Source organism: Oncorhynchus mykiss, chromosome 4 (assembly GCF_013265735.2).
Source record: "Oncorhynchus mykiss isolate Arlee chromosome 4, USDA_OmykA_1.1, whole genome shotgun sequence".
NCBI lineage: Eukaryota > Metazoa > Chordata > Actinopteri > Salmoniformes > Salmonidae > Oncorhynchus > Oncorhynchus mykiss.
This window is the reverse complement of record NC_048568.1, coordinates 20,287,501-20,309,552: the sequence shown is the minus strand read 5'-3', so window position 1 is coordinate 20,309,552 and position 22,052 is coordinate 20,287,501. Positions and strand designations below refer to the sequence as shown.

General features: G+C 45.1%; 2 protein-coding genes across 5 annotated transcripts in view; one reads left to right on the top strand and one right to left on the bottom strand.

Annotated features, from left to right (window-relative positions):
• Positions 1-133: 133 nt before the first annotated feature.
• slc25a27 (solute carrier family 25 member 27) lies at positions 134-5,833 on the bottom strand. The gene is made up of 9 exons (XM_021600533.2): positions 5,497-5,833; positions 2,647-2,826; positions 2,459-2,540; positions 1,855-1,977; positions 1,546-1,658; positions 1,377-1,461; positions 1,179-1,271; positions 877-979; positions 134-778 (listed from the first exon to the last, which is right to left on the bottom strand). Exons 1-9 carry the CDS (start codon positions 5,585-5,587, stop codon positions 707-709), a joined length of 942 nt encoding a protein of 313 aa, XP_021456208.2. The 5' UTR covers positions 5,588-5,833; the 3' UTR covers positions 134-706.
• The window catches only part of LOC110522269 (24-hydroxycholesterol 7-alpha-hydroxylase), a 16,736-nt gene continuing 499 nt past the window's right edge, over positions 5,816-22,052 (top strand). Inside the window, exons 1-13 of one of the 4 annotated variants that reach the window (XM_021600526.2) lie at positions 5,816-6,231; positions 7,538-7,673; positions 8,162-8,336; positions 9,137-9,286; positions 9,859-9,955; positions 13,511-13,606; positions 13,792-13,882; positions 15,116-15,249; positions 15,390-15,485; positions 18,074-18,162; positions 20,262-20,295; positions 20,637-20,724; positions 21,334-22,052. The exon at positions 21,334-22,052 is cut by the window's right edge and continues 499 nt beyond it. In XM_021600526.2, the coding sequence (XP_021456201.1) occupies positions 6,055-6,231; positions 7,538-7,673; positions 8,162-8,336; positions 9,137-9,286; positions 9,859-9,955; positions 13,511-13,606; positions 13,792-13,882; positions 15,116-15,249; positions 15,390-15,485; positions 18,074-18,162; positions 20,262-20,295; positions 20,637-20,693 (1,332 nt within the window). In that variant the 5' untranslated portion in view covers positions 5,816-6,054 and the 3' untranslated portion in view covers positions 20,694-20,724; positions 21,334-22,052. The remainder of the gene's footprint in view (positions 6,232-7,537; positions 7,674-8,161; positions 8,337-9,136; positions 9,287-9,858; positions 9,956-13,510; positions 13,607-13,791; positions 13,883-15,115; positions 15,250-15,389; positions 15,486-18,073; positions 18,163-20,261; positions 20,296-20,636; positions 20,725-21,333) is intronic. The other 3 variants (XM_021600525.2, XM_021600527.2, XM_036975845.1) reach the window with 3 other exon arrangements.

Here is a 22,052-nt window from a genome sequence, read left to right as displayed (position 1 = left end):
AAGAAATATTCACTGAATAAACAACCGATGAAGAGTTTGTCATCACACAGGACAGTCCTATAAAAGGAAAAAGGTCAAAGCTACTAGTTATTTACTGGTAGTGAACATAAGAAAGCTCTGTACATGTCTTGAATTGGTTATTGTCATAGTATTTAATTCACTTACGGTCAGCAGTGGCCACAGTTAAAACCTTGTGTTTGATATATGTCTTTATGCTTCTCACCCTACGCAATGAAGCAAATAGCTTTTATAATGTTAGTGTTCAGAAAGTTAATGACATGAAACATGTTAAGAGTTTGTTATAACATTTAACCAGTAGAACCAGTAATCACACCTGAGACATTGGTTGAACACTTTGTATCATAGTAAGTCAACTGGCTGGTCTCTGTGACAAATGACAACGTAGCTAACAAGCATCACTACTATGGCACAGTTTTGCATGTTGTGTACATGGCACTGTAGCACCAAGTGCAGCACCTCAAACAAGTAGATTTATGAATGTGATCAGTCCATTACATTTGAGTCATTTAGCAGACACTCTTATCCATAATCGACTTACAGGAGTAATTAGGGTTAGGTGTCTTGGTCAAGGGCACACCGACACATTTTTCATCTTGTCGGCTCAGGGATTCGAACCAGCGACCTTTCAGTTACAGGCCCAACACTCTTAACCACTAGGCAACCTGTCTGACGGACAGTCCAGGTTTCAGAACGAGCTGATGCCCATTGTCTTTCGTATTTGTTCGAATGAGAGCCAAAACGTCATGGACCAGGGAGCCTGCAGTACCAAAGAGACAACAAGGGCAGTGTGAATGTATTGTACATTGTCACGGTCAAAGGTTAAAAGCAATATAATATGAGACAGAGTAAATGTACCATTCTCATCCAAGTAGGGAGAAAGCCTTTGTACAGGGATATGAACCCTTCCCCCTTGACAGATTGGATCAGGCAGTCAATGGAAGACTTATACAATATGCCCCTGTGGAAAAATGTATGTAGCCTATTAGGTACTTTTGTTTATTGGTCTGTCAGCATTATAAAACCTGTAATGTTAAGGCTTTATCTGTTGCATTTTGGATGTTCACCTGTTGCTAGAATAAGCTGTAAATGACATCCTAAGCATATGGTACAGCATCACTATCAAGGAATGATTACTGTTCTCTGATTGGCTCACCAACCTGCCATTTGGACCTCTGGGCTGGTTCATTATTCTGGTTTTGATGACATCTGCTGGTGTTCCCATGGTAGCAGCAACCAGACCAGAACATGTGCTGGATGGAGAAAAAGGATTTCAGAACTTGAATTTGAAAATATATTCTCTGAAGTAGTTAGATATACATTTTGAGTTATCATTAAATCTCTGTGTTATACTTTACCTTGCTAACCCATGGCAAAGGCTGGTGTCTTGTAGCGAGGAATTTCTCAGTAGAAAGTGCTTGACAGTATCATATGTTGTGAGATCTAATTAAATTTGAGAATAATTAAATCCCTATACACATTACAGACAGTACATTTTCACGTGTGCCTGTATTCACTCAACTATACCTCCTAGATTGACCAGAGCAGCCCTCTGTACATTGGGGACCCACCCTGCCCACAGCGCCCGGATCCCCCCCTCAGAGACAATCTTCAGGAAAGCATGGTACACTCCATGAACCCTGTCTCAAAAGAAGCCAGATGAGTCCACTTTTTTGCAGGGAGGGACATTTCTCTCTCACATGATCCTGTATCTAATGGGTGATTATTATCTTATAACTAAATTACATACGAGTTAAAATAGGAAGTACAAACCGAGATGCAGTTTAGGTTGAAGGATGGCTAAAGACTGAAAACGAGTTAAACACTCTCTCTCACCGGGGTGGCTTGCCCTCCAGCCTCCGTCTCCCCTCCATCTGCATCTGCACCTTGACCAGGTCGGTGGGGCTGGCCATGAACTGACCCACAGCCCCAGCCAGCATGCCCCCGATCGCTGCTTTCCTGTTGGGGAAAAGAGTGATCACAGTGGCCTAGCTGGGTGGACACTGGCAGAGAGGCCCAAATAAAATTGTATTTGTCACATGCTTCGTAAACCACAGGTGTACATATACATAGTCCTACAGGTCCTATATAAATAGTGAAGAGGAATAACTACACAGGGATTAACAATAACGAATAAAAGTAACATGGCTATGTACAGGGAGAACCAGTACCGAGTCAATGTGCAGGGGTACTAGGTGATTGAGGTAGCTAAGTACATATAGGTAGGGGTCTGAGCCTAGTTCAGTCTGCTCCTCATAAATGCAGTGGCTTGGGACTACCATGAATGCATACACTAAGCAAAGCATGGAGACATCCAGAGCAATAGACATCCAGTCTTTGTTCTCTTGAGACTGGGGAAATGCAATGCTTTAAATGAACTGTGGTTATAGTTTAGTATTGAGGAGTAGAGGTCAGCTCCTCCACTGTGCTTTTCTCTCACCAGAGGGGGAAGCGATCATCTTCAGACCTGCCAAGGACATCTCGGAGCTGCTCATAGGCCACCATCCGCACTCCTGAGTACACTAGCAAAAGTACAGCAGGGGTTTATGCAGGGAAGATGTGGGTAACTAGCCCTTATCAACAAACCACCATGTATGTACGTAGTGAGATCAGTCTGGTTTAGGCTACCTATATGTCTGTACACAGCTGGTGTGGCCCCCTGCCACAGTTTAAGGGGACCCTCCTCACGTACAATCCCCAGGGCAGTGCCCAGCATCCCTCTGTAGGCCGTCTGAGAGCCGTGCTGTCTGAGGGCCACTTCACCCTGGATCTGAAGCCTGGTCTTGGTCAGGTCCAGGGGGAATGTCACTGGAACCGATATTGAGACAACTTGAGTTGATCACAGTGACACTGTTCTGTGTAATGTAAAACATTCAGCAAAATATATTGCAATCTACTGTAGAGAGAGCCTGCTGAGTTCTGTCACACTATCCAGGTCTATGCCCAAACAGTTCGAGGTTCTACTTTTAAAGATCCATCTCTCCAGAAATAAGTCCTTCACTGTTGCCAGTTGTTATTGACCCCCCTCAGCTCCCAGCTGTGCCCTGGACACCATATGTGAATTAATCGCCCCGCCCATGTATCGTCAGAGTTCGTACTGCTAGGTGACCTAAATTAGGATATGCTTAACACCCTGGTCATCCTACAATCTAAGCTAGATGCCCTCAATCTCACACAAATTATAAAGGAACCTACCAGGTACAACCCCAAATCTGTAAACATGGGCACCCTCATAGATATCATCCTGACCAACTTGCCATCTAAATACACCTCTGCTGTCTCAGCGATCACTGCCTCAAAAATCTAGAACTAAGAACAGATATAGCCCTTGGTTCACTCCATACTTGACTGCCCTTGACCAGCACAAAAACACCCTGTGGCGCACTGCAATAGCTTTGAATAGTCCCCGCGATATGCAACTTTTCAGGGAAGTCAGGAACCAATATACTCAGTCAGTTAGGAAAGCAAAGGCTAGCTTTTTCAAACAGAAATGTGCATCCTGCAGCACTAATTCCAATACGTTTTGGGACACTGAAAAGTCCATGGAGAATAAGAGTACCTCCTCCCAGCTGCCCACTGCACTGAGACTAGGAAACACTGTCACCACTGATAAATCCACGATAATTGAGAATTTCAATAAGCATTTCTTTCCACCTGGCTACCCCAACCCTGGCCAACAGCTCTGCACCCCCGCAGCAACTGGCCCAAGGCCCCCCCCAGCTGATGTTCTGAAAGAGATGCAAAATCTGGATCCCTATAAATCAGCTGGGCTAAACAATCTCGACCCTCTCTTCCTAAAATGATCCGCCGCCATTGTTGCAACCCCTATTACTAGTCTGTTCAACCTCTCTTTCGTATCGTCTGAGATTCCTAAAGATTGGAAAGCGGCTGCGGTCATCCCCCTCTTCAACTGGGGACAACTGGGAACACTCTAGACCCAAACTGTTACAGACCTATTTCCATCCTGCCCTGCTTTTCTAAAGTCTTCGAAAGTCAAGTGAACAAACAGATCACCGATCATTTCGAATCCCACCGTACCTTCTCCGCTATGCAATCTGGTTTCCGAGCTGGTCACGGGTGCACCTCAGCCACGCTCAAGGTCCTAAATGATATCATAACCGCCATCAATAAAAGACAGTACTGTGCAGCCGTCTTCAATGGCCTGGCCAAGGCTTTCGACTCGGTCAATCACCGTATTCTTATTGGCAGACTCTTAAATGATTGCCTCTCCTGGTTCACTAACTACTTATCTGATAGAGTTCAGTGTGTCAAATCGGAGGGCCTGTTGTCCAGACCTCTGCCAGTCTCTATGGGGGTGCCACATGGTTCAATTCTCGGGCCGACTCTTTTCTCTGTATATATCAATGATGTCGCTCTTGCTGCGGGTGATACACAGACAACACCATTCTGTAAACAGCTGGCCCTTCTTTGGACACTGTGTTAACAAACCTCCAAACGAGCTTCAAAGCCATGCAAGCCTCCAACTGCTCTTAAATGCTAGTAAAACTAAGTGCATGCTCTTCAACCGATCACTGCCCACACCCCCGACTAGCATCACTACTCTGGACAGTTCTGACTTAGAATATGTGGACAACTACAAATACCTAGGTGTCTGGCTAGACTGTAAACTCTCCTTCCAGACTCACATTAAGCATCTCCAATCCAAAGTTAAATCTAGAATCGGCTTCCTATTTCGCAACAAAGCCTCCTTCACTCATGCTGCCAAACATACCCTCGTAAAACTGACTATCCTACTGATCCTTAACTTCGGCGATGTGATTTACAAAATAGCCTCCAACACTTTACTCAGCAAATTGGATGCAGTCTATCACAGTGCCATCCGTTTTGTCACCAAAGCCCCATATACTACCCCCACTGCGACCTGTATGCTTTCGTTGGCCGGTCCTCGCTACATATTTGTTGCCAAACCCACTGGCTCCAGGTCATCTATAAGTATTTGCTGGTAAAGCTCCGCCTTATCTCAGCTCACTGGTCCCCATAGCAACATCCACCCGTAGCACACGCTCCAGCAGGTATATTTCACTGGTCATCCCCAAAGCCAACACCTCCTTTGGCCGCTTTTCCTTCCAGTTCTCTGCTGCCAATGACTGAAACGAATTGCAAAAATCACTGAAGTTGGAGACTTATATCTCCCTTACTAACTTTAAGCGTCAGCTGTCAGAGCTGCTTACCTATCGCTGCAGCTGTACACAGCCCATCTGTAAATAGCCCATCCATCCATCCATCCATCCATCCAACCAACTACCTATTTGTTTAGGTTTTTCTGCTCTTTTGCACATCCTCATCTGCACATATATCCCTCCAGTTTAAATTGCTAAATTGTAATCACTTAAATAAAGGTGAAATAAAAAATGTAAAAAAATATGGTAAATAAATTGTAGAATTGACATTGAATTAATTCGACAATGACCCCTAAAAGAAGCTGGAAAAAATATTGGACAGCACGAATTGGCCTACCCATTTCAGCAACAGTAGCTGCACATGCTGACAAGATGAACTTTGAAACCCGAGGCCACTGGGGTGACTGCCCTGACTTCTCTTCTTCCATTTTGAAATCCTTATGCAAGTCAGCCTAGCAGTTCGCGATTACTTTGCTACTCCGTTTGAAAGTAGCTCCTTAGACATTATTTTAAAAAAGACAAGCAATGATCATTAGAGTTATTCTTCTTTATACCGAACGCTGTGCACCGTTTAAACAACGGCACGTGCAAAGATGACATGATGCTCGATTAAACGTATACTTTGCTCTTCTTCAGGACAACGACCTTTAACCAGAGAACAGGAAATGTAGTTCATGCGAAGATAATTTATCGCACAGCCTACTGCATCGGGGCTCTGTCAAACTACATCTCCTAAACAACTTTTCGCGCAATGTTTACAAAATTACGCTCTGACCTTCTTTTAGCTGATTGGATCAGACTGAGAAAGAGGCCCGGCTCTGGTTGGCTAATCTTCCTTTCATTTCAACACCCGCTTTTGCCTCGGAGCGAGCTCTAGGGGTTTCAGACAGGTGTGATGGATGTTATAACGTTGGTACTGTTTCTGGTTGTCTTGGCTATTTCAGCGCATCTTTTATTTGGGGGAAATTATCCAAATGCTCCACCATGCATAAAAGGATGGATCCCCTGGTTTGGTGTGGCATTCGAGTTTGGGAAATCTCCGCTGACTTTCATATCTCAAGCCAGAGATAAGGTAACAAACATCAGGTGGTTGGGCTATAGTATATGCTTTTACGTCCTCATTTGATGTTTATTCTGAATATTACATGTTCGACCCTATTACCTCATTGTTTATTTGTTTGAATGCTACAGATATTGGCCCACATAATCTCTGAGTTGTGATGGTGTCAACATCTTGTTTGATGTCTGACTTTGTGATATTGATGATAACTAATGTTCGCTTCTGCATCCCTGTGTTATACTTTGTCCACCCATCCCTCACCCTCTCTCTATCTCTCTCGCTCTCTCTCTCTCTCGCCCACTCACACACAAACAATTGTTATTGATCCAATTTAGCTTCGCCAAATTCAGATAGGTCTATAAGATATATGGATAGATGATCATCAGCAGATATCGATGTCATGTGGCTGTGGGACTCTCTTTCAAAGTCCAAGGTCTTTGGTCTCTTCAGGAGCTCACTTCAACCTGCTGAACTCTGTGTGACACATGTGTAATTCAATCAACTTTGGTTTTATTGCCACCATTGTAATTGTAGCATGATCTCCCTAATTCATTAACTGCCTATATCAGCTTCAATCAATGATGCCCCTTCCTAGAACTCATGGGAGAGAACACATGAGCGATAAACCCTGAACCTATACACTCTGTGATGGTAGATTTGCTACACACATGGCAAGTCAAAACGTTAATATTGCCGAAGAAATACATTCAATCAACGAAGGCTGCCACATGCCAAGCTCCGTTCCACTGTTGAGCTAGGAGCAGAATGTTGTGCCAGGCTGCCTACGGCCTTCTCAACTTCATCATGGCCTATTGAGTTCACTTAGTAATTTACGTAACTGGGCCTTGGGGAGCTAGTTAGCAGCATGTGCTGACCCTGTTGATGCAAACCGTTGTGTGGGGAAATGACTGCTGTGCCAGGGGTTTTGTTATTTGGAGGGGTGGCCAAGTTGTATGAATGGGGCATTCGAAGTCGCACACTACAGTTATTCAGATGAGCATTCCTGTGATGTAATGGCAATTTGGTTGTTGTGTTGTTCAGCTGTGTGTTATTACTATGTTGTACTCATGTTTCAACCTGTTTCAACCTGTTTCAACCTGTTTCACTCCCTCCTGTTTTATTGATCTAATGTCAAAGTTTATTTAACAAAGTTGATTCTGACAAACGCTGTCAGAATCCCTGATTAGGACTGTTGCTGCCATCAAGTTTTATTCATTTGTTGACACAATCTTGTCCAGAAAAGAGCACTACCAGGTCTGTTTTCTTATCAAGACGAAATTATAATGACTATAAAAATATTACAATTTGTATTTTCCAGTATGGACCTGTCTTCACTGTTGTTGCGGCTGGCAAGCGATTGACCTTTGTGACCCTTCATGAAGACTTTCGCACATTTTTCATGTCCAAAGATGTGGATTTTGAGCAGGCAGTCCAAGAGCCTGTCCATAACACAGGTGGGGTTTTACTGTGTGTGTTACAGTTTCCTGTGCTGAAACGTTAGTTGACTTTGGCCTTCGCTGGTCCACTTGCCGGATGTTTCAGCCTTCTCCCCATAGGTTCAGATTACTCATCTGCCACATTTCACATCTGACTGGAAGTGGTTTTTTTTTGTAGGAATAGTAAATAATAAAACACATTCTCAGTTTTTCTCTGTTTTCAAGAGACATTAATGATCGATGGATTCTTGAGTGTGTGCTGAAAGATATGTCCCTGTACATTATTCATGTTCTATCTATAGGCTCATAATAAATTATGAATAGACAATCTATTTTTTTACACTGATACTGACCAGCTCATTGACTGTTACAATAACAGAAGCTTCAAGCTGAATGGATTCAATTCACTTCACTTTAGTTATGTCCAAATGGGTTTAAAAGTGGCATGCAGACAACACAGCAACACAATAGAAACATAACACAGCAACGTGTTTCTCTCTCTGTAGCTTCCATCAGCAAGGAGAGTTTCTATAAGTTCCACCCAGCATGCAACACTCTGATCAAGGGCCGTCTGACCCCAGGCAATGTGGCTCAGCTGACTGACCACTTGTGTGAAGAGTTCAACGACCACCTGGAGACGCTGGGGGACCAGGGCTCTGGAGGACTCAATGAGCTGGTCAGGTAAGCTACAGTGTCCCGGGACCTGATACTCTCTGACTGTGTATCTGTTTATCCCTTGTGGAGAGGTGTGGTGAGTGTTCAGTAGGTATGACACAGGAAAACATTTAGAAAAACAAGTGGCAGGAGTGCAATATGGATCACTGAAATTGGCTTATTAGGATTAGTGTTAGGTTAACTAGCATTAGAATACGGTAACTGGCTGTGCGTTGAGGTTGTTCTCATAAGGTTGATCAACCCCTGGCACGTGACTGTGTAGTCCTATCCTTCTTTGATGAGTAATATACTATATAGAGGGCGCTGCCAATCCTTTGTCCTGTCCCCACACCTATCGTTCAGGTCTCAGGAGTCATATTTCTCAGCTGAAATAATATTACCTTTAGTGGAAGAACTACCTAAACCAGAATTTCTGGACTGACGGACATGACAGGAAGATGAAACATGACAGGAAAGAAAGAATTAGGAAACATGTTAGGCGATAAAGTACTATCATGCACCTTACATTTGATTGGCTCATCGTGTAACAGCATGGTCTGATGTGCAGTATTACCCTGTATTACACACAACTTTCACACACGTATATCTCTGGTGATGATCATCACTCAGACAACTCAAGAACCATTTTATGGATTTTTTTTCTTTAAAAAATGCTGAAGTCCTGGTGATGTTACAGTGGTGAGTCTCGTAATGATCTCTTTCCAACGTAATCCCTACACAGCAGTACCGATCTAAAGTCCTCTGACCAGACTGACCATTAGCCTCTATAATTGTCTTTGACTCGTTTCTCCTCTCATGTCTGACAGGGCCGTAATGTACCCTGCTGTGATGAGCAACCTACTGGGGAAGTATAACTCTCCAGGAAGTCCCTTTACCATGGAGCAGTTCAAGGAGAAGTTTGCCATCTACGACGAGGGCTTTGAGTATGGCTCCCAGCTACCAGACATGTTCCTCAGGTCAGTGTGGCACAGGCCTGGTTAGTCTGATAGTTAATTCCTGTCTTCAAACTACTGTAGTAGGCAGGTGAATGGAGTGGGATATACATTTCATTGTACATTGCTTAGGTGTAACATAAGACAATATAGATTGGACCAATACACTGTATATTTATATTGGACCTCAGCCCTGGCTAATATTAGGTTGTTCACATGAAAAAAATAAACCCATAAACCAAATTACCTGCACTGTTATGGAAGCAGTATAGAGTTTATTTACTAAGGACCACGTGCTTAAAGTAAATCCCAGGAAATTAAGGGCAAAACCTTTGTGTTGAGATGTACTGTACAGTTTGCCTATCTAAGAATAAACAAGACAGTCTGACCAGACTGTTGATTTAGGTAAAAAGTTACCTTTATTGACATAGTGTGGATGTGATACTCATGCGAGGGTAAGGTACAAGGTAGCTTTGGAAAGCAAGCCTTCAGTACTCAAGTAAATGAGACAGGATTTTGGAAGGCTCAGCACCCTGAGATTAGGCACAAGGTTACAGCACTGTATCTTTTCTAAATAGTTGTTTTTTGGGGGGCAGGGAATGGGCCAGTTCCAAATGCTGGCTTCTGTCTCTATTGGGGAACATGGTGGTCAAAGCAGAGGATGATGAGACATCCAGTGAATCAGGCAACAGGGTGAGTCCTATCTTTGAATAGAGAACAATACCGTTTTAAATAATGTGTTAATCTCCCTAGGAGAGGTGGGTGTGGAGTCAGGCGCAGGAGAGCAAGAATTTCAAGAAGGGCGTTTTATTACTGGTCCACCAGCAAAACAGGTACAGGACCACAAAAGCAGCCACTAGAAAACAGGAACGCAGTCTAGTCGAAAACGGAGGAACACACTGCTCTGACTAAACAAACGTGCGGGAAAAAACAGTCCCATGAAATAAACCTGCTTAACAGGGTAAAACGTAACCCAAGCCAATGACAGTAACACAAACAATCCTGCACAAAACCTAGCAGGTAGGGCGAGATTAAATACCCCACTCATTAGCCTAAACTAGACACAGGTGAACACAAGACAGACAAAACCAAACGAAAAAGAAAAGGGATCGGTGGCAGCTAGTAGGCCGGCTACGACGACCGCCGAGCGCCGCCCAAACAGGGAGAGGAGCCACCTTTGGTGGCAGTCGTGACATAATGGATCATTATACCATGATTTTATTGAATGGATGATTCATTTGAATATTGGACATTTGACATTTTGACATTGAGTTGAGTCTCATAACTCAACAGCTGGTGTCTGACATTGTCATTTTATTTTAATCATTTCGCCAAGGTTGTCTCCTGTAGATGGATGTAATGATAATTCTTTATGGGACGAGATGCACCTTTTACCCACCTTGGCAGTTGTCCCAGTTAGGATATGAATCATATTGTCACTCATTCGTTGTCAGCCCTAAGGATTCTCCATATATCATATTGATAAAGGCTTCTGATTGATGAATGGTCACTGGACCAGGTGAAACCTTTAAAATGAGCATCCTTATTCCAGAACAGCACCTGTACCAGCCAGCTAAGATTGATCTTACTGATGTTCCTGGCCTGCATACTGGGGTTCTAACTTCTAGTTAGTGCAATATTTGGCTCTTTTGTCACAGGTTAGAGGTCATCATGGAGTGTTATCCCTGAGGGTGCCACTGGAGGGCATCCTTATGTTTCTAGTGTCTAGGTGAGCCTGATTGGGATTGTTGGATTCACCTGGTTTAGGACAAGGTCTCTTGTCTTGTACTCATGTGCACTTGCTTTGTGGTTTTTCCTGTGAATACTTCAGTAAATATTCTGGATTTACCCACACCTCTACCTGCTGTGTTTCTCTGCGCCTGGGTCAGAGATTGTACTAGTTATTGTCACAGTAGACCTGAGCCAAAAAATGGACCCAGCCGAGATTTCTCCGTCATCCGAGGGACACTCCAAGCTCCACCACTTGCGGTCGGCTCTCACTCACCATGGAGCTGTGATTGGTCGCCATGAGGCGCGGCTGAAGACATTGTCGGAGGATTTAGGAACTCTTGTGTTCACTCTGCAGACCGGACAGACGGGAGCAACGTTTGCTGCACCTGTGGTGGTTCCTAACCCTCCACTTTCTACCAGTTCATTGTCTTCCTCCCCTCGGGAGCCTCATCTCCCGGCACCGGAGCGCTATGAGGGGCATCCTGGGAGGTGTCGTGGGTTCCTGCTCCAATGTCCGCTGGTCTTCGAGCTCCAGGCATCAACGTTTCCCACCGAGCGTTCCAGAGTGGCATATAACATCGCCTTGCTCTCAGGATGGGCTCTGGCCCGATTACGTCCTGATTACGCCATTGATTTTCGGACGCTTGCTGCTGAGAGCAGTTGGAATACAGAGGCACTTCACTCAGTCTTTCTCAATGGACAGCAAGGTTTCACGGATTAACTGGCTTCCCGGGACAACCCTGACACTCTGGAGGAGCTTATCGTTCTGGCCATCCGGATTGACAACCGGCTTCGGGAACGTCGTCATGAGAGGACGAAGGGATTCCGAGTTGGTTCCAGTGTTTCTAGCTCTGCTAAGGGAGGCGATTATTAATTTGGGACATTGCCGTATGCTGGGCCTGCTGGTCCGGTATCCTGTCATAGTTCTCAATTCGGCTCTGGTTCCCCATCATATCCTTCAGAGGTGCCGGGGCAATTGGGACGCACGAGACATTCCGTTCTGGAGAGAAGGCGCAGGATTAACGATCAACGTTGCCTTTACTGTGGACAGTCTGGACATTTCCGGGCACCCTGTCCCGAGCTGACGGGAGAACGGGAGGACCCGTCAGTAAACGGGAGAATACTGGGGAGTCAGATACAGTCTCCAGCTGCCGACACGACATGCACCTTCCTTCCGGCCAATCTGCGGTGGGACAATGGGTAGTTGGACATTTCTGCTTTCATAGACTCTGGGGCTACCGGCTATTTTCTGGAATCCACATTAGCTCGCCAACAGACTATGCTGGACACTCCCTTGTCGGTCACTGCACTGGATGGTCAACCCCTAGCGTCTGGGAAGGTGAAGCAACTCACCATGCCTATTCAGCTATGAGTTCTGGATGACCATGTGGAGCTTATCCAGTTTCATCTGGTGAACTCTCCTGAGCTTCCCCTGGTTCTTGGACATCTGTGGCTTTCCACCCATAATCCTCAGATTGACTGGCCTTTGGGAGAGTTCTGAGATGGAATCCTTCATGCCAGTTCACCTGCCAGCAACTCTCTCCAGACCTTTCCGGTCCTTCTCGTCTGGAGACTTCCGACTCTCCTGTTCCTCCAGCTGGGAGTGACAAGCCTGACGATTGTGCCATCAACCTCCTGCGTCCAGGCCAGATGGTCTGGCTGTCTACTAGGGACTTGCCTCTACGCATGGAATCTAGGAAGTTGGCACCCCGGTACATTGGGCAATTCAAGATTCTACAGCGCATCAATCAGTGGCCTACCGTCTTCATCTTCCCCGGTCCATGAGGGTTCATCCCAACTTCCACATCTCCAGACTCAAGCCTGTGGTGTTCAGTACTCTGGTTCCGGCCACTTGGCCTCCACCTCCGCCTCGCATGATAGTGGGACAGCCAGCCTACACGGTGCGATGCATAAGCATACTCTTTAGCCGTCAGATCCGGCGGGGGACTCAGTATCTCGTGGACTGGGAGGATTACAGCCCTGAGGAACGGTCCTGGGTTCCGGCCCGGGACATTTTGGACCCCAGACCCATTCGGGATTTCCGTCGACGTTCAGCTACCCCTGGTGGAACGTCGGGAGCCGTTCCTTGAGGGGTGGGGGTCCTGTTACAGGTTAGAGGTCATCATGGAGTGTTATCGAGGGCATCCTTATGTTTCTAAAGTCCAGGTGAGCCTGATTGAGATTATTGGGTTCACCTGGTTTAGGACTATATAGGTTCCTCTATGGAACTGGGCCGGTTGCTCAGGTCTCTTGTCTTGTACGCATGTACACTTGCTTTGTTGTTTTACCTGTGAATACTTCATAAAACATTCTGGATTTACCATCACCTCTGTCTGCTGTGTTTCTCTGCGCCTGGGTCCGAGTTCGTACTAGTTATTGTCACATCTTTAATGTATAACAAGGATGATAGATACCATTGAATACTCGTATAGTGACATTTCCAAGGGGATGAAATGTATAAAGTCTGTATTTCGCCTAACCTCATTGTAAATGATTGTATGTATGGCATTTTTGCAGACATTACTGCAACACCTTGTCACCTTAATCACAGATAAATTCCTGCCCAACTATGGATTACTGATGTTATGGGCATCGCTTGCCAATGCAATTCCAGTGAGTAATTTTTTACAAATCTTATTACTGATAAGCAGGGGCATCGTTTTTTATGAATTAGATTGACGATCGCTCCTTTTCACCTTAATCTTTTTCATCTGCCAGATACCCTAGTTAATTGGCATTTAAATTGGTTTGATTGGAGATATCATAATTATATTTGATATAACATGTCTTTTGTTTAGATTACCTTCTGGGCTGTAGCCTTCATCTTGTCCAATCCCACAGTTTACCAGACAGCCATGGAGCAGATCAATGCAGCACTCAAAGACCAAGGTGTGAGCTACACTATGCCATCGCTCCTCTGTTTTATAGCCTCCCACTGACACATGCCCCATTAGCTTCTCTAACCTGCTGTACAGTATGTGAGGTCCTGATGACCTGGGGTAGATTGGGATATGGTGGTGGATGGAGTATTTTACCTTGGTAATGAATGCCAGCAGCATACCACCCTGCGTACCACTGCTGGCTTGCTTCTGAAGCTAAGCAGGGTTGGTCCTGGTCATTTCCTGGATGGGAGACTAGATGCTGCTGGAAGTGGTGTTGGAGGGCCAGTAGGAGGCACTCTTTCCTCTGGTCTAAAAAAATATCCCAACGCCCCAGGGCAGTGATTGGGGACACTGCCCTGTGTAGGGTGGCGTCTTTCGGATGGGACGTTAAACGCGTGTCCTGACTCTCTGCGGTCATTAAAGATACCATGGCATTTATCGTAAGAGTAGGGGTGTTAACCCCGGTGTCCTGGCTAAATTTCCAATCTGGCCCTCAAACCATCACCTAATAATCCCCAGTTTACAATTGGCTCATTCATCCCCTTTAACTATTCCCCAGGTCGTTGCTGCAAATGAGAACGTGTTCTCAGTCAATTTACCTGGTAAAATAACGGATAAATAAATAAAACATAAATGAATGTATGTGCCATTTGACAGTGTGTTTTTGCTGAGTAAACTTCTGGCTGCTTCTAAGAATTCAATGATGTTGTTTTTGGCCCTGGTGTTACCATGACTGGAGATCTTAACACATACAATGGAAGATGAAGCAGTACAGTAATTGTACCACATTGTCTCTCCATCTCATTTCGCTTCAGTCTATGCCCCTAAACCTCCAGCAGGTGTCAGCAGTAGCGCAACACTCACCTGGCACACTTTTGAAGGCAGAAGTCCTGTTTCTAGGGAGTTATAATGATTATGCTCAGTGGTTTCAGTTATCTGAGAAGACTATATACATGACATAGTAATTAAGTGTATGTTCAATAATCGGCCCCTTTGAGACTTTCAATTATACTTACATATGCATATCTCCTAATGAAATCCCACAGAATCCTAATGGGTCTGATATCTAATCATACCAGCTCAGTGATGCATACTGAAACGACACCGCTTCTTCTCATAAGCTCAGTGGTAGACGGTTGTATCTTGTCAGTAGGTGTGTGTAGGTTTGTGTGTATATCTCACAACGTGTGTGTTTGTTCCATCGTGTGTGTGTGTGTGTGTGTGTGTGTGTCCATGACAGACACCAGGAAGACCAAGGTGACCGCTGAAGAGCTGCAACAGATGCCCTATGTGAAGTGGTGCATCCTGGAAGCCATCCGGCTTCGGGCCCCTGGAGCCATCACACGCAGGGTGGTCCGACCCCTCATGATACAGGTGGGCCTCCTGACCGCCGATAGACTCTGAAATAAGCTTTTTCAAGCCTCTACACCCCCTCAAAGTCAACCCTTAATTTCCATAAATCGTTCAGTATATGTAAAGTGGTGTGCATATGTGTGTGTATTCCTCTCTTCCAGAACTACATCATTCCACCAGGGGACTTGTTAATGGTGTCTCCTTACTGGGCCCATCGGAACCCACATTACTTCCCTGAACCAGAAGAGTTCAAACCGGTAAGTACTAGGCTAGCCCTACCATATTTACCTTAAATGATATGGGATATTAACTTAATGATGAAGGGGATGCTCTCAAGTCAGTATTTCAACTTGGTGGGGCACAGTAAATACATGGAAAGGTAGTGAGTTGGATATTTTAGGGCACACACAAAACCACCTTAACACAAGAGTTGTTGCTGTAGCATGTCTTTTGCATTTTTCATGCCTGTTTCTGTGTGTGTGTGTGTGTGTGTGTGTGTGTGTGTGTGCGCGTGCGTGCGTGCGTGCGTGTGTGTGTCAGCCCAGGCTTCCGACAGACTTCTAATGTAAATGAATGACACTCGGTGGTGGTGCGGGGGGGACATGACATTTATCACCGCAATGAACCTCCTCTGTTGGTTAGTGTCCCCCTACCTGCAGACAGAAGAAATGCACTTGTATCTTCCCAAGGAGTGCATTCCCGGGTCCCACTGACTGTCTCCCTCATTCCTCTCTCTTAAAAACAGACTAAATAAAACAGACTAAATATTTGAAGCCCCACATGCCTACGCTGCTGCAGTATAAATGGGCTTTGAGAGCATTGGTAGATAATGCTATTTCTCCTCCTGCTTCAACAATGCGGATAAGGGTGCTTGAAAACCAGGGCACGTATTTAGCCGCTTGACATTTTCCGGAAAGGAGAGCTTTATTTCTGTTTCTGTGACATGGAAGAGTAGGTCAAAGGTCTGGGCTGTGAGGTAAACTGCAGCAGTGGTCAGAGACTGCAGGCCATTTAGTGAGTCAATGCCTTGTATCATCTTCAGTGAGGTTGGTATGTTTTGCTATGAAAGGGGTTGAGTGAATAATCTATAGTAGCCACTTGGGTCTATAGAATAGTCTACGGTTTGTGGACCATAATGCTATGTAATAACCCTTAGTAACAGCCTTTCTATGTCACGTTGTATAAATGATTGTGGACAGGTGCAGGAATACGTGATAGGGGGGTTTAATACTCCACCCAAAATATACAACATGCCAGGAAAAGGCACGGGGACGAAGCCCAAAATAAACAGGTGTACAAAAACACAGGGACCGCCGAACCCCCCCCCCCCCCCCCGACACGCTACTCCAACCGCGGGATGACACCGGCCTCGAGGACGACCACAGGGACGCGGTGCGGGTCGGTCGGTCAGGGCCAGTTGCGGCGGCGTTGGTCCGACCATACCCGCTGTCTGCATTTAGGGTTGGTTATTCTGTCACGTTGTATAAATGATTGGAGACAGGTGCAGGAATTCGTGATAGGGGGTTTTAATACTCCACCCAAAAATACAACATGCCATGAAAAGGCACGGGGACGAAGCCCAAAACAAACACATATACAAAAATGTGTAACCCAAACAAAAGAGCGAGGTAAAACCTCTAATAAATACACGGGATGAGACCCGCAATACACTACACGGGATGAGACCCGCAATACACTACACGGGGCGAGACCCGCAATACACTACACGGGATGAGACCCGCAATACACTACACGGGATGAGACCCGCAATACACTACACGGGATGAGACCCGCAATACACTACACGGGATGAGACCCGCAATACACTACACGGGGTGAGACCCGCAATACACTACACGGGGCGAGACCCGCAATACACTACACGGGATGAGACCCGCAATACACTATACGGGATGAGACCCGCAATACACTACACGGGATGAGACCCGCAATACACTACACGGGATGAGACCCGCAATACACTACATGGGATGAGACCCGCAATACACTACACGGGGTGAGACCCGCAATACACTACACGGGGCGAGACCCGCAATACACTACACGGGATGAGACCAGCAATACACTACACGGGGTGAGACCCGCAATACACTACACGGGGTGAGACCCGCAATACACTACACGGGCGGGACCCACAATACACTACACGGGGCGAGACCCGCAATACACTACACGGGGTGAGACCCGCAATACACTACACGGGGCGGGACCCGCAATACACTACACGGGGCGAGACCCGCAATACACTACACGGGGCGAGACCTGTAATAACAATGCACAACAATACACGGCTCGAGACCCGTAATAACGACACACAATACACCCAGCACGAAAGCCGAAACAACAAAGCACAGGTACTCACAAGACCAACGGACATGGGAACAATTACTGACCAGCGAATGGTGAACAGAGGACACATATATACAATTACTAATCAGGGGAATTGGAATCAGGTGTGCGTAATGACAGTTCAGTGAACGCCTAGAGGCCGGTGATGTAGACCTCCGGAACTGGTGCATGGAATGAGCAGCAGTACCGGGGGAATCCGTGACATTCTATGTTCTTATGACACACTGTGAAATTGGTGGACAGTTACACTTTGGAACACGACCTCCAATCTATAAGTACAGCAGATAACCATTCAGATGGTTTGAAATGACGAAATCCATTCACTGCTCTCAATGTGAAATGAAAACGTTCAAAGCAATCCAAACTTCCCTGTTCATGTGGTTTAAAATAGTATAGGTCTGCTTGAAGCCCTTTTCTAGGATATAAATAAAGCTGAAGTTTTTTCTGAAATAAAATCTCTTCCCTCTTCCCACAGGAACGATGGGATAAGGCAGATTTAGTAAAGAATGTCTTCTTGGAAGGGTTTGTGGCATTTGGAGGAGGCCGAAACCAGTGCCCAGGAAGGTTAGAAAAACAGACATGTTTTTTTCTTCAGAACACACACTAGAGTTTTCCCCCCTATCTGGGATACCTACTGCAGCCCTCATCCTTCACATACAACACCCATTCTGCCAGTCACATTCTGTTAAAGGGCCCCAAAGCACCCACATCCCTGGGTCACTCCTCTTTTCAGTTCCCTGCAGTTAGCGACTGGAACGTGCTGCAAAACACTCAAACTGGACCTATGTTGTGCTGCTGCCATGTTGTGTTGCTACCATGTTGTTGTCATGTTGTGCTGCTACCATGTTGTTCTGTTACCATGTTGTGTTGCTACCATGTTGTTGTCATGTTGTGCTGCTACCATGTTGTGCTGTTACCATGTTGTGTTGCTACCATGTTGTTGTCATGTTGTGCTGCTACCATGTTGTGCTGTTACCATGTTGTGTTGCTACCATGTTGTTGTCATGTTGTGCTGTTACCATGTTGTGTTGCTACCATGTTGTTGTCATGTTGTGCTGCTACCATGTTGTGCTGCTGCCATGTTTTGCCACCATGTTGTTGTCATTGTTGTGTTACTACCATGCTGTGTTTTCATGTGTTGCTGCCATGTTATGTTGTTGTCTTAGGGCTCTCTTTATGTAGTGTGTCTCTTGCCGTGATGTGTGTTTTGTCCTATATTTTTATTTTAAATCCCAGTCCCCCGTCGCCACAGGAGGCTTTTTGCCTTTTAGTAGGCTGTCATTGTAAATACAAATTTGTTCTTAACTAACTTGCCTAGTTAAATAAAGGTTAAATGTAAAAAGTAAATAAATAGTAGCTACCATCCTGCTAGTATCCATTTTCTTGTAAATCCAGCTAAGTAGAATTGAATCTGTCAAAGACAATGAATAAGGCATTGTGTTGGCACCAAATTGGCATTTAGAGGTATCGTATTGGATATGGCTTCCATGTATGATTTTGGGGGAGTTTTATATTTTTTTGTTGACTATTCTAGCCCTATTTTGCACCAGTAAAATAAGCATCGATAGCTATTTGTGACTATCAATATCCCACAGACCACAGGCATATTATGTGGGTACTACAATATTATTGCTGGTGTGTCTTACCCTGTCCTCCAGCCTCCTGCTGTGTCTGTCACTGTCTCTGGGGAGGTGGCTAGCTTGGGGCTCTGGGTTTGTATAGTTTGTATGGCTGTGCTGCGCTTTTGCCCCTGAATGTCAACCCTTGGGTCCTCTGGGGCCCTGACTGGGACATCAGCGGTGGCCCAGAGCGGCCGGGATGCGGCCAGGGGGCTGGTGTGACGTAAGCAGGGAAAAGATCAGGGCATGTTCCCAGCTGCACAGCAGGATCAAAGACACAGGCGTACTGTCGAGTGGGACTGACCTTTGACCCCTTTCTCTAGGACACAGACATAGTCATAACCTATGCATATTCAGACATGCTGAAAGAAATGGCAATGAAATGGAAATGACTTATCTGCCGTCCTTGAATATGTGCCTCTGTATTAACTCAAACAGAGAAAGTATGCTTTGTCAGTTGCACTGAGCAGACAGGCTTCAAAGTAAGCCTTTGCGTTGGCCCACTAGCGCTCACTCACCACTGAGTCTTATTGTCATGCTAGAGCTAGCATCCTGCATCTCAGTGGTTAATTCACACAGGCGGCCGCTGAAATGATGACAGCCAGGGTACAGTGGTGGGAGGGGAGAGGCACAGAAATAACTATGGGGAGCATGCCGCGTATGACACTCCCATATTTCATTCTTCCCATCCACCAATCCAGTCTAGTTTGATTCTGATGATTTTAGGAGATTGGCCTTGTGTCTGCGTCACTGACACAATACCCCGGTATGACTCACAGCAGTCACAGGGTGCAACTGAAGCAGTCTTCGAGGTTAGGATCACTGATAAAGACCAGCACACAGCATTTTCTTAAGTCCTCACTACTGCTATTCTCTTTACTTCTGTCCTTTTCCCTAAAGCCCTGTTTCTTTCTCTCTCTCTCTCTCTCTCTCTCTCTCTCTCTCTCTCTCTCTCTCTCTCTCTCTCTCCCTCTCTCTCTCTCTCTCTCTCTCGCTCTCTCTCGCTCTCTCTCTCTCTCGCTCTCTCTCTCTCTCTCGTCGTAGCACTGTGCCTGTTTCAGCAGTGAATGTAGGAGAGGTAAAATGACACATTGGAATCAAACAAAAGCACCAGTTCCTACACTTTTCATTTCCTCTCTTCTTGTTGTGACAGCTCTGGCTTAGCCGGGAATGGCACCTCCATTGTGTCTGATAACCTGCTGTAATGCTAACAGAGATAGTGCCTCAAAGGAGAGAGTCTCTCAGTAAGAGAGACAGATGAAAAGGATGACTGGATCCTATCACATTACCTTGAGTGTCTGTTACGTTCTCTGTGCCTGAGCTTACTGTTGTGTGTGTGTGTTAGGTTAGTTTGATATCACCAGTTGTTTGTTTTTTGGAGTTAACATGTTAATCATGTGTTTTTAATTGTATCAACAGGTGGTATGCCCTAATGGAACTCCACATGTTTGCTGCCTTGATTCTCTTCAAGTATGATGTCACTCTCATGGACCCGTTGCCTAAACCTGTAAGTTTGGAAACTCATTTTATGGGACTTTGAAAACATACATTAATTTAAATACTAATATTGAAGTCTCTAAAGTTAAATACTGTAGTGTACTGTAAGGGAAATGCTTATGTTTGTGCTTTTCTTCTAACTCATTTCAGTTCTATTCATGTGCTGTTCTATAAACCAATTTCTGTGTTCATTCAAGTGGTTGACTGAACAAATCCTCACATCAATTTGGCATTGAGAACAAACAAAAGATATCTCAGTTTCAAGGTCTCAGCTTAGAGAGAAGAAGCCTCTTGAGGTGTTAGTCGGTCACATGCTATGAAACAGTATTGGTCGGTCACATGAATGAGACAAAACGGTAATGATTAATTAATTACGCTAAATCATGCAAATATAACTTGTCTGTGTATAGCCGTATATAAGACAACTGCTGGGTCTGCCCAGGCAGAGCTCCTGATTGACATGTGTACTATGGTCCATTGAGTCGGTTGGAACCTCTCCAGCGCGCTGACAAATAAACAATGATTCATTTAATATTGACTTTGAATGTCCCTGTGTAAGAATTTCCATGGCAGTATCACTACCAATTACTTCATATCTATAATTTTCTACTCTCCACAGAGCAATCTCCATCTGGTAGGGACCCAGCAGCCTGAGACTCCCTGCACAGTGCAGTACAGACACCGATAGAGTTGACCTGCCCTGCCCAGCAATGCCACACAAGGGCACTGTGCTCTACAATCCTGCCCAAACACCTGCCAAATAGTTTTTTTTTATCAATGGAGCTAACTTAAAAGTTATATTTTAAAGAACTTATCTAGAACTGATATAATGATACTACATCTGAAAATGCAGGAGATGGTGGAACCTTCTTCAAATGATTTGGTCTTTCCCTATTTATTATTTTCACCCCACCAAGAGTGTTTCTAACCGTACGTTCCCTTCCTGCCCAGTTCAACACCTGATTATAGATTTGTACAGACATTGATCAGTATTTTGTGATGTAATAGAATATAATCCGATAGATTCTGACCCATACAGAAAATATTCACTGCACGTGGCATCAGTATGAGACCTGTATGGTATTTATGCACTGTTATTACTATGTACTTATATACGGCATCATACCTCACTTCATGAATACAGTCTGAGGTTGCTTTGCTTCAATATAGGCCTACTAGATCTGGGTTGTCTTAATAAAGGGTTAAATAAAAAATAAGGCAGTGATATTTTTACACCATATAATGTAGCCTTAAGTTTGTCCCTTAATTCTACTGGTATAGACCATCTCAAGGCCAGCCTGCTCTTAGATGCCCAAAACAAATACCAACTATTCTGAA

Coding starts and splice junctions, on each gene's coding strand:
- slc25a27 (XM_021600533.2), bottom strand. CDS start 5,587: ATGGAAGAAGAGAAGTCAGGGCAGTCACCCCAGTGGCCTCGGGTTTCA. Junction 1,659..1,854: donor CTGGAGGGCAAGCCACCCCG/GTGAGAGAGAGT, acceptor CTTTTGAGACAG/GGTTCATGGAGTGTACCATG. Junction 980..1,178: donor CCCAGAGGTCCAAATGGCAG/GTTGGTGAGCCA, acceptor ATTTTTCCACAG/GGGCATATTGTATAAGTCTT.